We start from the raw sequence: 17,275 nt of genomic DNA, 5'->3' as shown, positions 1-17,275 counted from the left end.
CAAACTTAGTTCACAATTCCAGCTACAGTAGTTGGAGTTTTTATTTGATCTATGTATTTCTATTTACCCTGTAACTAAGCTTCTAGCCGTCTTAAGTGTAAACCACGATCATTTACTAAAGAATGAAATACTCAAGAATTCTATGAGCAGTAATAAATGGGCTAAAAGATGTTCTACATTTTGTGGCTGCAGGATACCATTTTATTTTATATATCTGCAAGGTAGCAAAGAATAGCTATACACCTTGACACGGCAGAGATCCAGTGTAAAAAGGTGCTTCACTAGTTTGTTTTTCACCAAAAAAAAAAAAAAAAAAAAAAAAAAAAAAAAAAAAGCTCGTATATAATTTTATAGCTATTAAAACACATAGGAAACATAATTCATTACACTCAATACAGCTTTAGTATAAAACTTATAATTTATGAGGTGATGTTAATAGCATAAATTAATATACCTTTTTCTCTTAAAATCTACAATAAGTATTCTGAAAGCTCATTGGGGAAGGGAACTTTTAAATAAAACTTTTAAAGCTGAGCGTGATGGAAAAATATTCTGTATGCTGAAATTGAGATGAGAGCTCCAAGGAGAAAGCAAGAGTCCCTAGACAAGACACTGCGGACTATAAAACTCAATGTGTTTTCTCTTTCTTGCGCTCTCTTTGATGATATTCTACCTTTATTTTCTTTTAAAACTATTTAGGTTTTTGTTTTTTCTTTTTTTTTTTTTTTTATTTATTAAATTGCCCTTATTTCCACAAGGAATCCCTGAGACATACTCAAACTGTACAGTGAAAATAATCATCACTGTTCAGAGGAACTAGTTCAACCCATCCAAGCAGATGAAGATACTATCAACAAGTATCAAACTTTCCATCATTGCAGCATTGATCCATTGGAACCAACTGTACCTTAATGCTGAAGATTGGAGTCATTTCAGGGCAAATCAGTCTACTCCCAAAGTAAAAGCAATGGTGTGGCATTTAGCTGCATTGAAGCCTTCTGCACTGCATGTTGAAAATTTTCCATGGGGAACTCTGGGTGCATATAGAGCTTACTTCAGTGGTCCCCAGCTTTAAAAAAAAAAAAAAAGTGAAAGATGTTTCTTTACTCAGACCAGAATAAAGTATAGCTCATACACTATGTGTATGTGTTTCATTACTGAGAAGTGGGCAGAGGCAAGTAGGCAGAAGAGAAAGAAAAGAACTGTGCTGTCTTAAATAGATTATATATAGATTTCTAAGTTTTTCTCATATAGATTTTTATGTAGACTAAACTCTAGAAGATCAAAAAACATGTTAGACAAACTAGCCAAAATCCCCCAGGGATAGGAGATGATGGATAAAAAGCAAATGATGTCATAGTCTTCCTCCAAATTGCCATATAGAATATATTTCCTTCTACCAAATACAAGATTCGTAACACTTTATTATTAAAGATCTAAAGCAAGTGATACCACAAAAAGAAAAAGTGAGGAAAGCCAACAACCAAAAACAGTGAAAAGGTTTGCTGTTTAGAAAAAAAGCTCCCTGAAATCAATTCATATTCAGCATTCACTGACATAGCAACTGGCAATGAGAAGAAGACTCCATATTGCTATGTGTTTCTAAATTTTTTTTTCCTAAATAATATTTGGAGGAAAAACAAGAGCTACATGAACAAACTCAGCTCCTTTCCAGTATGCCAGTAAAAATCATCCATTGAGAGCTATTCTTTCCAAAATAGTCAGTTGTTTTTAACATGGATTTTCTCTTGGCCATGGGTTAAATCATGAGTTTCAATCTTATAAAATGTTACCCTACAGAAACGGTTACATGATTCTACTTCTATGTAGACTGACTGGGAGAAAGAGAATTGCTTCCAAATTGAAATAAAACATCTATTTTATTTCTGAGCTGTCACACATCTATGGTGTATGTGTGTGTATGTGTGTGTGTGCGCGCACACACATACACACACATACATACAAATAAAAACATTTGTTTAATATGATAGCTATTTGTTTTAGTCAGGAGAAAATTACTCCAAAAAGAATATACTGTTGGTCAGACATTCAATATAAATGTTTGATATAGGGAAACCTTTCCACTTATTCACAACTACTTACAAATTTTGAGGTGACTACAAAAGAATCTATCTGTATTATTCTGACTACCCTAAAACCCCAACCAACCTTTGGTGTAGTCTGAGGGGCCATGGAGAAGGGGCAGATACATATGACACTTGTTAAATGTGACTACATTTTCTTTTAAGGTATCCTTAGAAATGTCCACAAAACCCTAGGGTTCTGTAAACCACATTTAGAAAAGGACTGCACTTAAGGCCTTAAAATACACCAGATTTAAAACTTTTGGCATACTTCATTTACAAAGGAAGGGGCAAGAACTGGAGAAGAACAGGAGGAAGAAAAGATTATAGACATTAAAAGTTAAAAGAAAAAAAACAATTTAAATTAATTGCAAAATTACTCAACAATTAGTGTTGTAAATCTTCCTACCTGTCCTTTTTGCAAGCACTTTACACACATTTTACTCAAAATTGGCAGAAATAGCTATTGTTTTATTCCTGTCATCACTAATACTCCCTCTTAAATGTTGTTCAAGGATGAAAGGGAAGTTTCTAATAATGAAATACCTATGATTTTTGAATTACTATGATTATAATTTCTTATACACATGTGCCCAAAGTTGTAATTGCAATTTAGATGGCTGGTTGGTATCTTACTTAGTAAGAGAAATTCTTTGATATAAGTAATTATTCAAGAGGGAAACTGAAGGGATACCAATGTGCGGCAAATATTTAATTTTCTTACCTTTTAATGAATAAAACTTCCCTCTATGGATTAATGTAATCATAGGCTGAAAATGAGCTCAAATTTAGTGTCATTAAAGAAAACAATACTGATTGATTGATTATATTCTGAACTTTCTAGTTTGAGACTCACTGAATCTTTAAGTATGCAGTCAACTACATAAACATTTCTTCGGAAGAAATAAATTCCCTACAGAATTATTGGCTGAAGAAAAAAAAGCTGTTAGCTTTCTTGAGACTTAAACTATAAGCCATACCACCACCAAAAACAAAAAATAAAATAAAACAAATAAAAAACACACACAACACTTCTTATATGATCTCCATATTCACTACCTTTTTTTTTTTCCCAACAAATTATAATTTTCTCATGGAGGAGCATTTTATACATATGCCACATTGCTTGCTAACATGAAATTGCTCAGAAAAGTTATTTACAAGCAATTTTCCCACATGTGGTAGGTTACTCAAGAAAATAATCCTTCACTATATAACCTACGGAACAAATATTAGAAAATCCTTCCATTGCATAGTCTGGTACTTGGTGGGTTAAGTGTAACTGCCATTCATTATTGTGAACAACTTGTATACTAGCTACATAACCTACCCAGATGTGCAAAATGCTAAGCCAATTCCACAGAGGAAATGAAATAGTATTTTAACTCAAATAACAATAATAATTATTGTGTGGGGGTAACAAAGGAGAGAAAATACAACTTTTCTTCAGATGCTATATTAGATTCGTAATCTAATACACAAGCAGAAGATAGCATACATTGAAATGGTGATTCTGACTCCTACAGCATAGGATAATTCCATTAACTGCAGCAACTCTGTAAACGAAATCAGTATAAACTGTACCTAACTGGCCTTTACAAATGGTCCCAAACCACTGCAGAAAGAAAGTGACTATTCTTGTATCATGGCATTATTCTACTACGCATTGTGTACCTCAGTCTAAAATACCAGCAATTTTCCACCCAAAGAGGACCATATTCCTAATGTAAGATTTGCTTTTTGATGCCAGTATTACCTCTAAACATTCCACAGAAGTAGCTAGTTTTTAGATTTTCAAAATGGAAAAAAAAAAAAAAAAGAAAGAAAAAAGCTTTATTCCATTGTTTTATATAAATAATATATCTACCAAGAGATCACAATTGCTACACTGACTCTTTGGCAAGAGGGTAATTGTTCTAACATTTTTAGTATTATAAAAAATGTACTTCTCTTTTCAACCAAGGGAACAATCCAGGCAAATGGCAAGCGCAAATCAAATCAAAAGCTATGCAATCTTTCAACTGGGTGAGATGAGAAGAAAAGGGAGTATTTGCACTATCTTCAACCCTGCACCAGTGCTTTCTAACGGTGTTCCTCCCTCTGGCCTCAGCACGGGGGACTACATGAATATTAACTTATAAGTTTTTGGTGTGAAGCTATAACTGGCAACATTCCTGATCATTGCATGCCTCCTCACTGGAAAGCAGAAAAGGGCTTTTTGATGCACACAAAACAGAAAATTGCAAACAACAAACATAATGTGCAATTTATTACAGGTTTTGTTAATGAAGAGTTTTAAGCAGCCAATGCACAGGACAAAGAGCCAGGATAGATAAAATTCCAATCTATGATAACAATGATTATGAATTTCCTTTTGTTCAAAAAAGGAGAGGTGATGAGGAAGACATGTTATTTTGTAACAAGCTTTAACTAGTACACAATGGGAATTAAGTGAAATCTATAGGAATGGATAATAATTATCCAATGATGCTTAAGTCTGTACTAAAAATTGGAAAATAGCCCAGCAAACTAAATGACACTTTCTAAGCTGAGGTTAACTACCCATGATCATCCCAATATGTATATTAAGAAAAGCTCACTAACATAAAGTTCATTGATGAAAAGCTATCAAATCATCTGTCTTCCTCACCACAGCAGAATAAATTTACGCTGAGAAATCTTGCTTCATAACATAATTTATAATTTAGAAATTTCTCAATCTGAAGACAAGACAAAGCTATTCAAAAAATAAAATTTTCCAACCAACTTTTCATGATTAAAAAAACTAAATACATTACAAACATTTTTTGGCCCATAAAAGTAAAGGAGTTCAATAAATACTTGTTTTAAAAGTAGGGCATATAAGGATTAAAGACAGTCATGACATTTCCCCTCCATAAGCTCAGGCACATGGTTTCAGCATTATAAATGCTGATCACTGCCATTCCTTTAAAAAGCAAAGAAAAGAAGCTTTCAAAAGAAGGGAGTGGCTAAAACTAGCATGGCATAAAGAGATACATACATGAAGTAGGAAAATATATCCAAAACTTCACTCATTTGGAAGGAATTAAATTCAAATATTCCCTGACTCAAAGGAACCTATTGTCCCACCTCACTGAAGATTATGCTCTATCTGGTTTTGTATTTTTTTTTTAAATATATAAATTAGATTAGATTCGGTAATAAACAGCCAATAACCTATCTCATGAGATGGTGAAACCTCTCTGCAAAAAAAGCAGAAGCAGATTGCTTTTAAAATCTCTTTCATCACACATCTAAAAGATACAAAAAGCAGGCAATAGGGAACCCTTGTATGTAATTTTACAGTCACTAAATTACTAAATCACCCAATATGTTAATCCTATTAATCATGAATCAACCTATAACCTTGAAAAATTTCCCAAAACCAATTTTGAACTTCCTTTGCAAAGAGAACAACACAAAAATCCAATTCTATTTATACTAACAAATCCAAATTTACTTGCACCTAAGTATTTAAATTATTTTAATAAAATTAGGAGGTAGGTGAATTTAAGAATCAGTTCTAATTTCTGGGTTGGCTTAAACAAAAACTATCTGTGTATCCTTCAGGTATTACAATTATTTCATAATTGGAACATTGATTTCATGTGTGTTCAACATTTTACAATTCCTATTCCTAAGAAAATGAAAAATTTCTAAAGCAAGAGATGGCTTAAGGAATTCATAGATTCCCAATTTTTGAAATCCATTTGACTTATCCTGCTTCACATACCAAAATAATTTGTTCAATTACTTTTGGCAAATAGATTTCATGAAAAGGATTTAAAAATGAATGCTAGCCTGATAAAACGCTGCAATGAGGCCACAGAAACTTACAACGATTCTGGCCCGTTTTTTTTCCTGGGACTGTTGAGTCTCTCCTTCTGTTTACCAGTTCAACTTTTCCTTTGACTTTTTCCCCCTCGGACTGCTAACCTTCAGAAGAAAAGGCTGCTGATTGCAAAAGTGCAACTCATATGACCAGGTCAGTTCCCTCACTAATCAAGAAATTCAAGTTAACAAGCAGTAGGAAAGAATGATGGATTTCAGTAAGGTTGGGAATTGGGACAATGAGGGAAAGTAAGCAAAAACCACCTTTTATCCTTATTAGAAAAATATGGGATTGTTGCTTCCTGCCTTTACATTCATACACACAAGCACACGAGGACAAACATACATAGAGGAGGTCAAAAGACGTTTTCTCCTTCTTAAGCACTGTCCTACTTAAGAATGGAAGTCTAGCCTCAATGCAGTGTCTCAGCAGACTAGTGCTAAGTCAGAGGCCTAATCCACCTCTCCACACCATTAGCTATTTTCTTCAATGGGGACTCAGTAAATTAGCAATCTCTCCAGAACCGCCTCTTATAAAATCTGGCAATGGGATGGAAAGTATTGATCTGAACCCTAGGAAGTAGTAAAGGGCACTGGTTATCTGAGGTATCTTCTCATTTCTCAGTCTCACTGCTAAAAATCAATGGCATCCAGTCACTGTGCTGAACCGCTAAGGAAAACGTGAGGGTAACGTGAACCTGTCGGGAGGAAAGGAGCACCGTGGACAGAGCACACGTGAACACTGCAGAAAGGTTCACTTCGGGGGACCCGCCGGGCTTCCCGCCGGCCCCGACCTTATTTTTCAAATGCAGAAGAAGGGGAAGCAGGAGGGGATGCCTACAGAGGGAACTAAAGACAGAAAACACGGTCCCCACCTGCCTGCACACACACAGACACGCCGCTCAGTTAGGGGAGCTGAAGGGAGAAGATGAATTATTGGTACTTGTCGTAGTGGCCCCTGTGACCGTGAAGCCTGTGGGAGGGGCTATCGAGCTGTGGCTGGGCTGCAGGTCTTTCGGGATGCCGCTGTGGGAACTCAGCTGGTGGCCAAAGGCCGCACTGAACTGGGGGAGCTGCTGCTTGGGAGAGGTGGAGGCCATCAGGTCGGCAGAAGGCGGCCCCATGCCGCTGAAGCTGGTCTGGGGCAGCCCCGGAAGCACGCTGGAGCTGCTCGGGGTCACGGTGGCGAAGGCAGGCTGTGTGGTCTCTGAGTTCGAGGTGGTGGGTGGCGTGGACAGGGACGTGGAGAGGAGGTGTCCATCTGCGCCGAGAAGGTTGCTGAACGGAGAAGGGTCACCGAGGTTGACGGGGAGGTTGCCCCAGTGAGTTCTGGGGTTCACTACCCCGCCCAGGGGCACCTCCAGCTGGGTTGGGAGCAAGTGCTGCGCCATGATGGGCATTTCTGCTGAGAAGGTAGCTGCCATGTTATCACCGGAGAAGGTGGTGGCGTGGGGAGAGGTGATGTGATCGCTGTAGGGAGACGGCACGTGCTCGCTGTCGTAATGGCTTCCGTGGGGCGAGGAGTGTGAATGGTCGCTGCTATATTGCTGTCGTGAGGTGATTAGGTCGTCTGCCTTGCTCAGCAGCTGGGCAGGATGTGGCCTCTGGGAGGTATGGCTGCCGTCAGGAAGTCCGTGAAACTGTCCTGGGAAGGCTCTCTCCCCAAGCGTGCTCTGGCTTATCAGAGTAGCCGGAGTAAGGCCGACAGTGGCTGGGGCTGAAAACTGGCCCTGGATCTGCCCTGCCAGGGGCGTCGGCGGGGTGGACAAGGTAGCAGAACGGAGCAAGTTCTCGTCCAGCTCTAGGCTGGAGAAGTTATCGTGCACGATGCGCCCGTTCAACAGCTCCCCGAGGTCTGTGTTTACTTCCCGGCTCAAGGACTGCATTCCTGAAGCTCCAGTACCCGTGGAGAACACCCCTATGCCTCTCTCTGAAAGCTCCTGAACCGGCACCCCGTCTGACTGGGTAAGTACTCCAATGGTACTCAGGCACTCAAGGGAAGTTACAGCCTGCAAAGCCCGCTCGAGTTCCTCCGCCTCTTCTGTTGTAGGAAGGAGGTCTCCATTCTTACCTAGGGAAACAAAGGCCACCAAAACAATCAACCGGTCATCTGACATTGGCATTTAAACAGTGCTCTACTCAGGGAATAGAAAGAAACTATTTCAAGAAATTGGACTGGAAAGAGAAAAAAACAAATATTAAAATGTGGCACACAATTCAAATTTCACACCGTCATAGCAATTGAATCATCAACTTAATTGTACACGTGTGAATCAGTCTACAACTCAAAACTAAAGCAATCAAACTACTCAATGTCAGTTCAAAACTTTTAAATGTTTATTTGCTTATGGGCTTTGCGTATAGGCCCAGACAATAGCAACATAATAAAACATAGCAAGCATATCATATCAGTTGAGTTTTGAGACAAAAAGTTCAGAAGGGGAGGTCCACTCTTAGCTTTTCCATGCTGAGGCTCCTCCACCTGGAGTGGCAAGCTGTGAAAAACTAGAACAAAGAAATTCATTTATATTTCATGTCAAGACTTAAGGGTTTGGCTCACTTCATAGACTTTTTAAAAAAAATTATTTTCTTTGCTCTTTAACTCTCCCCTCTAATCTTCCATATACTCCCAAAGCTTTTATAAACTGAAGTCTATGAAACTATTTTGCTCTGCTTTCTGATGGCATTACAAGCAATTACCCCAAGGGAGAAAAAGCTCCAATGCAACCAAGAGAAATATTCAAAAAGGCATGAAATGAATGACTACAAAATTAAATTGTACAATGTCCAGGAAAGTTTCTAAAAAAGAACAAAACTTTAGTGGTATAAGCAAACATAAATGTATACTTCGCAGTGAGGTTGGGGTAATTAAATTAGGCCAGGTATTAATTTCTTTGAAGAGCTATAATAAACTTTTTTTTTGACATTTAAAATGACTAATTTCAAATGACAATTACAAGGTAGAGATATCAAATAATGAATCTTGGTATACCAAAACAACACCAGTCATACAGAGAACAAATACCAAAACTTTTAAAGAGAGTAAAAACAGCTTTTAGCATTTTGCAATCTCTACCTAAAATAAGATACTATTAATTGATAAGAATGTTTCAACTACATCTCAAAAATTAATTCCTTTCTTTTCAACTCATTTTTTGAACCTGCTTCCTGAAAAACAAATAACTAAAACAAGAAATTTAAAATACCTTCAAAAAAATCAAAATCTTGTAAGTCATCGGGTAGCCGTGGCAGGACATCTGAAAAGTCCTCCTGATTTAATTCCAAGTCGTGTGGAATGTCAGTGATCTCATTGGCAATGTCATCAGGCAGCTCGTCAGTACTCAGCTCCGGTGTGGAAGGGCTCCTGGAAGAAGAGAAGAAACTGCATGTTTAATCACTTCTTATGTTTCTTATTAAAACAGATTTGTTCATCCTCAGAATGTTTTCTTTATTAAAAGAGGAAAATCTTAATATAGGAAGTTTCATATTTTCCTATTTGAATAGAAAACCTACATGAAATGAAAGTAGACAATTCCTAGAAAACAATGGCTTGACAGAAACTACCCTGACACTGTTCTATAAAACAAGATTCTGATCAATAAGCATTTGGTATATAAGAACCAATAACCTTTCCAAAAAATTACTTACATATTAAAAATTACATTAAATATACCCATTTGAAAATTTTTACTGGAGGTCATTTTGATTATTATTATCATCAAATTTGCCCAAATACAGGGACAACAAGAGTCAGTAAAGTTTTGTCAAGAGAATTTCTCAAATACAGAATAGGGATGTTAAAAGGAGGGATTTTTCACCTGGCTCCTCCCATTTAAATAGGTTGTTCTTTTATAATAAATAAAAGGAAAAATAAAAACCTTTCTTTCTCCTTTTTCACTGAATATACATCTCAAAGAGCAGTTTGTAAATCCATTTCTACCCAAATTAGTAATGTGTTAAAATTATATAATTTATTTATTTGGTGTCCATCAAACTACCAAAAAATGCCTTTATAAAGATAGGAGGGGGGAAAAATAAAATTCATTTGGAAGAATAAAAGATCAACACATTAACTGAATCCATTAAAAAATGTAAAGGAAGGGAGCCTAGCAGAATGAAATCACATTGCAAGATGATAATCACCAAGACAAGAGATAGAATGGTCAATCAATGAGATAGATTAAAAGTATATGATATACTTGAGGTAATAAGCACAGTAGCCTAGTGTTTAATAAACCCAAAGATCCCAGGTATGGGAATAAGAACTCACTATTTAATAAAAACTGCATAGATCAATATTTCATACTACATAACAAAGAAAGGCCAAAATAGGTATACAATTTTTACATAAAGGGTGACAACATAAGCAAATTAGAAAAACATGATTTATATTCTTTTTTGCCTTTTTAATAGATGGGGGAGGGGTTAAAGAAAAGAAAATTTGGAATTTAAAAATCATAAAAACTTATTCCCAAGTGCTTTTTATGAATATCTTATCTGTTCCTAACAACACTGTGAAGTTAGCAGGGAAAGAAATGTTCTTCGTATTTTATATGGAAAAACAGGTTTACAGAACTTTAAAGACTTAGCCAGAGTCATATGGTTATGAAAGGGAAGAGCCAGGACTCTCTGGCTTCTGGCTCCTAGGTTCAAATGCAATGCTCTTTTTACTATCCTGACATACAATTCCCTAAAACACAAGTGGTAAAATAGAACAATTAGATAGCACTCCCCAACTTTCCATTTTTGTACTCGTTCTCCTTATTTTATAGAAAGTTTTGCTTTAGTTCTAATATAGCTAGGTGTTATGTAGATTGAATATTATAACTAGATATTAGTAATTGAAATATCTCTTTTAAAAAAATTAATCTGAACTTAAGATAAAACAAGCATTTCCATAACATAAGAAAATAGGAAAAAAATAAAGATAACTACACAGGAAATTGCAAATCTACTATGTATAATTTGCTATTCCTATTAAATATATATTAAAGTTATCATGGAATTTTTTTTATTATCTTTTTTCCCTTCTATCTTCCCATCCCTGCTCTAGAGATAGACACCATTAGACATACATATATGTATCACACACACACACACACACACACACACACATGTATTTTATACATACTTTTATCAGTTCTTTCTTTGGTGGCAGATGGAATCTTCATTCATAGAACCTTTATAGTTAATTTGGGCATTTATAATAATCAAAATGACTTAAGTCATTTCACAAAGAAAATTTTGTAACACAGATTCTTTTCCTTTTTTCCTAATCATTTCTGGAAACAGACCCAAGGAGCAGTATTGCTGGATTAATGGGCTTAGGCAGTTTTAAAAGTCTTTGGGCAAAATCCAAAGTTTTCCCCAAAATGGATTGAATCAGTTCACAATTCCATCAACAATGAATTAGTGTACCAATTTTTCTACATCCCCTTCAATATTTGTCACTTTCACATTCAATCATTTTAGCCAATCTGATAGGTGTAAATTGATATCTCAAGGTTGTTTTAATTTTTATTTCTCTAATCAATAATGACTTAAATGCATGTTTTTCATATGATTGCAAACTATTTTGATTTCATCATCAGAAAACTGCCTATTCATATCCTTTGACCATTTATCAATTGGGGAATGATTTATAATTTTATAGATTTGAAAAAATTCTTCATATATTTGCAATATGAGACCTTTATCTGAGAAACTATAAAATTGTTTTCCCTAATTTTCTATTTTGGCCACATCTGTTTTATTTGTGCAAAATTTTTTTAATTTAATGTAATCAAAAAAAGAGTTTTTGGAAGAACTTAATAAGGACTTCAGAAATCAAATAAGAGAGATCGAGGAAAAATAAGGGAAAAAATAAAAGCAATCCAAGAAAATCAAGAAAATTATGAAAAGAAAGTTATTTAGATTTTACTATCTGTAAAAACAAAAAGTCATCATTTTTTTTCTGCCAGAATGGACTACTCCAAAGGTACAGGTATTAGAAAGACTTGGAATAGTATTTTTGAGACATAATTTTCTTCATCTCACCTAATCACACTCTACCTCCTGTAAAGAGGAATAAAGACTCAAAATATATAATGTAGGTAACTGACCGCAGCTGGGAGATTTCCAATGGCAGTGAGACGCTGGTGGGCATACTGAGGTTTCCTTGGGGCACTGCAGGGGGAATGGGCTTCTGCGGCCGACGTGGTCCACGTCTTCTTTTCTTCTTGTGTTTTTTGGTAAGTGCAGGTGGCTTTGTTTTCTTCCTGGGTTTCCTCTGCTGCTGGTGCTGAACTTTACGGGAGCTATCTCCTCTCAAAAAATTATCCTTTTGTAAAGAGTATGAAATGAAAACAGTAGATATTATGGTTTCAGTTGGCCTGCTTATTATTATTTTTAAATAAAAAAAGCCCCCAAAGTCCCCAAGCTTAAAAATAAGAAAACACTCATTTTTATTATACTTGTTGATTTTAGTAATGGTTTCAAAGGAATTCTTCATTAACAATTTACATAAAAGATAATCATATAAGAGCAACAAAAGAATCACTAAAGGTAAATTCTGCAGTGTCTCATCTAAATTTTCTATGTTCTGCAGCACCAAGCCTAGGGCTCTGCAACATAGAACTGAATTAGACTACAAATGGGTTTCTCCAAACCAATTGCCAATCTAAGATCATTTATTCTAACCTTCATAAATATTTTGGAACACAGAAACCAAATTAATTGTATCTATACAATAAATACATAAGTCAGGGCAAAAAATATATTAGTGGTGGCAGTTCTAAGAAATGCTTTGAGCCCCATGCTTAATATATAAAGTGAGTTTCAAGAAAATGTCACCACGAAAGATGTTGGTAGATAGAGAAAATAACTTTATTTAAAAAGTTCAAAAGTACAATGTCATAATATGCTGACAGTCAAAATAAAGCTCTATAATCAACATTATGGGAAATTTGGGTCACTACAGGTAGTCAGGTATCTATATAAAGAATGTATATAAGAAAATTTACTGCAACAAATATGGAAACTCTCAACTTCCAAAATAAATGGATTGACAGACCAGAAAGAGTCCCTCTCAACATCAATTTGGTCTTTTTTGGATGGTTTATGTTAAAGCCTTCCCTTGCAAGATGAATGCAGAAGTAGCTCTGAATAAGAAGAGTTGGGAGATCTGAGTCTCACCTCTTCAATTGTAACCTTGAGCATAGCTCAACCCTTTTGAGCTTCTATTTCCTCATCTAGAAAAATGGTAGGGAATAGTAGAACTCAGGAAATACCCACACTTCTCTCTTCTAGCTCTGAAGTACCAACCTTCTCTTTCTCTTCCTCTTCAAAATTATCAATAATAATAAACAGGGAACAGTAGCAGAATGAGACCCCTGAAGACTTTCTCTTTCCCTCACTTCACTACCTACATAGGACTGACTGTGCACAAGCTCTCCCACTTTTACCTTCAGCTGACTGGTGCTCTTTCAGACTACTTTTGTCAAAATGTATTGGCAGTTATTTCCTCAAAATGAGTAGAGATAATGGAATCGTAAGGAAGAAGGAAGAACTGGGGAAACAAGAAAAGTTTATGGTGAAGAGCTCAAACAGAACTCAGAAAACCAAGCCTGTCAGAACATGGCCTCCTTGGTCAATTATACCTTCTTCTCCCTCTCTCCCCACAGAAAGAGCTCATATCATGATGGAATTTTTTGGTCCTTTTTTCTTTTAAGCGTACATGAAGCTTGAAGCTGATTCTTTCTGGAACATGCCTGAAGGCCTAATATTCAAAGTAGTCTAGTGAGTCCCATAAAGAGTCATCCATGAATGGGAAGGATAACTTTTATAGTTTTACTATTTGATAAAAATTTAAAATGATATAAATTAACTTTTAATGATTCTCTAGCTCCCTTTGGATGGAAATATACAGGATACTATTTAAGAGAACTACTTTTAAACCCCTTTTAGAAGCACTCATTTCCCTAAAAAAGTGATATTACTTACAAAGTATCTTATCAATCCAAAGCAGGTTCTAAAATATTGCAATTTTATTTGGAAACATTTTGTTAGCCTAGTTGGTTATTATATCCATTCAAAAATATTTAACAGATATTTAAAAAGTATTTACTATATGCAAGGCATTGTCCCCAGAATGTTAGAGCTAAAAGAAATCTTAAAGAACATCATTTACCCTAAAGCTCTTTAAGTGATAGAAGAAGAAAATGAAGGGTAGAACTGAGAAAGCTGGTGACACACTGGAAAGAGCACTGCACCAGATCCAGGAGAAACTAAATTCAAATCCACCAAACACTTATTAGTTGTATGACCCTGGACAAAGTCATTTACTTCTATTTGCCTCAGTTTCTTCAACTATAAAATAGGGATAATACTAGCACCTGCCACAAAGGGCATTTGGAGGAGTAGATAGGATATTTGGAAAGTACTTCATATTGTGCCTGGCACAGAATAGGCATTACTCCATAAATGTTAGCTATTATCTTTATTATTATAATCCTGATCATTTTAAGTTGAGGGAACCCTCTATTTTTAAAGCATTAAGACAATATTTCTTTAAAGAACTTTTTTTAACTTGAATACTTCACTAAGTCATATTGACTTCCTTTCTCCTACTTTATCCCCCCCTCAATTGCTCTGAATCTTTGGCATGGGCCAAAACAATAATTAAGCCCATTTTTTTCAGGATTATATAAAAGCAAATGTGGAAGAAACTGTAAATATAAAAAAATTTTAGAACGTACTAGGTTTGACATTGTAATGATGTGAATTAAGAAAACATTTATACATGTTTCAGGAATACAGAGAGATGGGGGAAAGGGAGAGAGCAGTTATTGGTAGGGAAGAGAATACTTAGTTTTTTCATTTGCAAAGTGAGTGAACAGGACACAATAACTTTTAAATTCTCCTTCAACTATAAATTTGGTGGTCCTATTACCAAAACAGGAACTTTATTTCTTCTAGGGTTTGGTTTAGTTGGTTTGGGGGCAAAATCTGAACCTGGGAATACATTAATGTGGGGAACTCTCTTTAGCAATGCAGGTAGGTAATTTTCTGGAACTTAAATACCTGCCTAAGTAAAATGAGGTGGTAAAGTGATTTACCTTCAGTTACAGAGACAAGATATATCAGAAACAACACTGGAACACAGGCTGAACTTACCATTTTTTTGGCATGTTCTTCACACAGAGGTGTCTGGTGCGTAATGTCAAAAACTGGCACACAACACTGCTGTCCATCAGCAAACTTAGCTGTGCAACTGGAAAAGAGCTGCTGAGATCGGTTCAAGAGGATATCTGTGTTTTTCAGTGTCAAGAACAACACATAGCAAGTAATGATGGAAAATTCTATTTAATTTTTAAAATAATAATAATAATCATCATCACAAAATCACGAAATATATTTGAAATAAATATGTAACATTTACAATAGAAAATTTACCTCTTTTTGTTAAGAGAGGTGGGAGGCTATTAGTCTGGAATAATGCATGTGCTATTACATGTGCATAACTTATTGTTATCTGAATTTTTTTTTTTCGAATTGTTAAAAACTCTTACAAAGAGAAAGTATATTGGAAAAGTAAAGGGATATATTCAGAAATGAATGTGAAACTTAAAAAGAAATCAAAAAAATTTTTTCTAAAGAGAAAATTTTTAAAAAAGTATTTCATACTGCTTGTTGAATATAACTTTCTGAATTTTATCATTAAAACTAAAACTAAGACATCAGCCCAACTACTACCACGGAGGCAAATGGTAAAACTGAATGGCCAGGCATTTATTTGAATATGTTTCTGGAAGTAGTCCATTTTGCTAATCATCTTCCAACTTTCCCAGATTCCTTTCACAGTATACTTTCTGATCAGTTTTGTCATTTTAGAAAATTATGGCCAGTATGTAAATTTCCTTGGAAATTCATTAGTTCATAAACGCCCATGATGGTAAGAAGCTTTTTCATAAAAAAGAGAATATTTTCCCAAGCAATGTAGCACAGAAATTAAATTTCAAATACAAATAATAGATCCAAATCACTGAGTTACCAATTAGTATAGAATTGAGTTTTATATTTCACATTTCCAAATAAAAGCCCTACTTTCAAAGATGTAAGATGGCATTTAATACCAAAATATTGCTTTAAATAACTATTCAGCAACTGTCTCCTAGAACTAAGTTCATGTCCTTCACTATGACTTTAAATACTGTCCAAAGCAACATGGGCACAAAATAAGTTGAAAAACAAAACTATCAAAAATACTAGATTTGAAAATTCAATATTCTTCTAGGGGTGAAATTTATACCCAAAGAAATACCTTTTCATATTTCATATGTGAATTATCAAGGATTTTTTACTTTAGAGTAAATGTCAAATAAGCTGTACAAAAAGAGAACTCAAAACTATGAGTACTAGGACAAAAAGAGACAAGAAGTAAGACGTTTTTTCCAGCTTCTACCATCAAAAGAATCAAAATAGAAAGCTTGTTAATAAAGAATATAAGACTCTTGTAATAGCTAGAGGTAGAAGAACCTAAGCTTAAATGTCCTTCACTTAACCCCCAATGAAAGATATCTTATCTAGAGAGTGATACGAAACTTTTGCCTTTCATACATTCAAGACTACCTCTACATTCACTAACTATAATAACTGCTGACACAACTTGATCTCATTGCAAAAAGTGCATTATAAAATTAAATGATTATGCTATGAGATCTATAAGCAGTTATTGAAACTGTTGAAATGTTATCTATAGATTTTCTTCAGTGAGTACAAATATCAATTCTTAAAATACTACTTGTATCACTAATAATTACAGAAATGCAAATGAAAGTAACTGAGACTCGATCTCACATTCATTAGATTGTCAAAAGTGAAAAGAAAAAAAAGTAAAATGACAAAGGGGCTATGGGAAAAGGGTATCTTAATGTAGTATTAGTAGAGTATTAGTAGAGTTGTAAATTGGTATAGCAATTCTCCATAGTAATTTGGAACTATGATCCAAAAGTTATTAAACTGTTTCCACTCTTTTGACCTAGTGATACTACTGCTGGGTACATATTCCAAAGAGATCAAAGAAAGGAATGGGGTTCCCATGTACAAAAATATTTACGAAAGCTCTATTAATAGTAACAGAGAACTAGAAAGTAAAGAGTTCTTGTTAATTGGCAAATGGTTGAAACAATTATGGTATATGAACTCAAGAGAATTCTATTATGCCATAAAACATGAGGAAAAGGATGGGTTCAGAGAAAACTGGAAAGACTGGTATGAACCGATGCAGAGCAGCATCAGGAGAAAAATCTATACAACAACCACACAATAAAGACAAACGATAGGGAAAGACTTAATAACTC

General features: G+C 35.1%; 1 protein-coding gene across 6 annotated transcripts in view; it reads right to left on the bottom strand.

Annotated features, from left to right (window-relative positions):
* Positions 1–665: 665 nt before the first annotated feature.
* Positions 666–17,275, bottom strand: part of INO80D (INO80 complex subunit D) — a 74,469-nt gene continuing 57,859 nt past the window's right edge. For 5 of the 6 annotated variants that reach the window (XM_074298941.1, XM_074298940.1, XM_074298945.1 and 2 more), the window contains 4 exons: positions 15,090–15,223; positions 12,038–12,255; positions 9,143–9,300; positions 666–8,007 (listed from right to left, as the gene is read on the bottom strand). In XM_074298941.1, coding sequence (XP_074155042.1) covers positions 6,839–8,007; positions 9,143–9,300; positions 12,038–12,255; positions 15,090–15,223 — 1,679 coding nt within the window. In that variant the 3' untranslated portion in view covers positions 666–6,838. The remainder of the gene's footprint in view (positions 8,008–9,142; positions 9,301–12,037; positions 12,256–15,089; positions 15,224–17,275) is intronic. The other variant, XM_074298946.1, reaches the window with a different exon arrangement.

The sequence above is a fragment of the Sminthopsis crassicaudata genome, chromosome 3 (genome assembly GCF_048593235.1).
Source record: "Sminthopsis crassicaudata isolate SCR6 chromosome 3, ASM4859323v1, whole genome shotgun sequence".
NCBI classification, from domain to species: domain Eukaryota; kingdom Metazoa; phylum Chordata; class Mammalia; order Dasyuromorphia; family Dasyuridae; genus Sminthopsis; species Sminthopsis crassicaudata.
The sequence above is the reverse complement of the archived record's forward strand: the minus strand, read 5'-3'. Positions and strand labels throughout refer to the sequence as shown.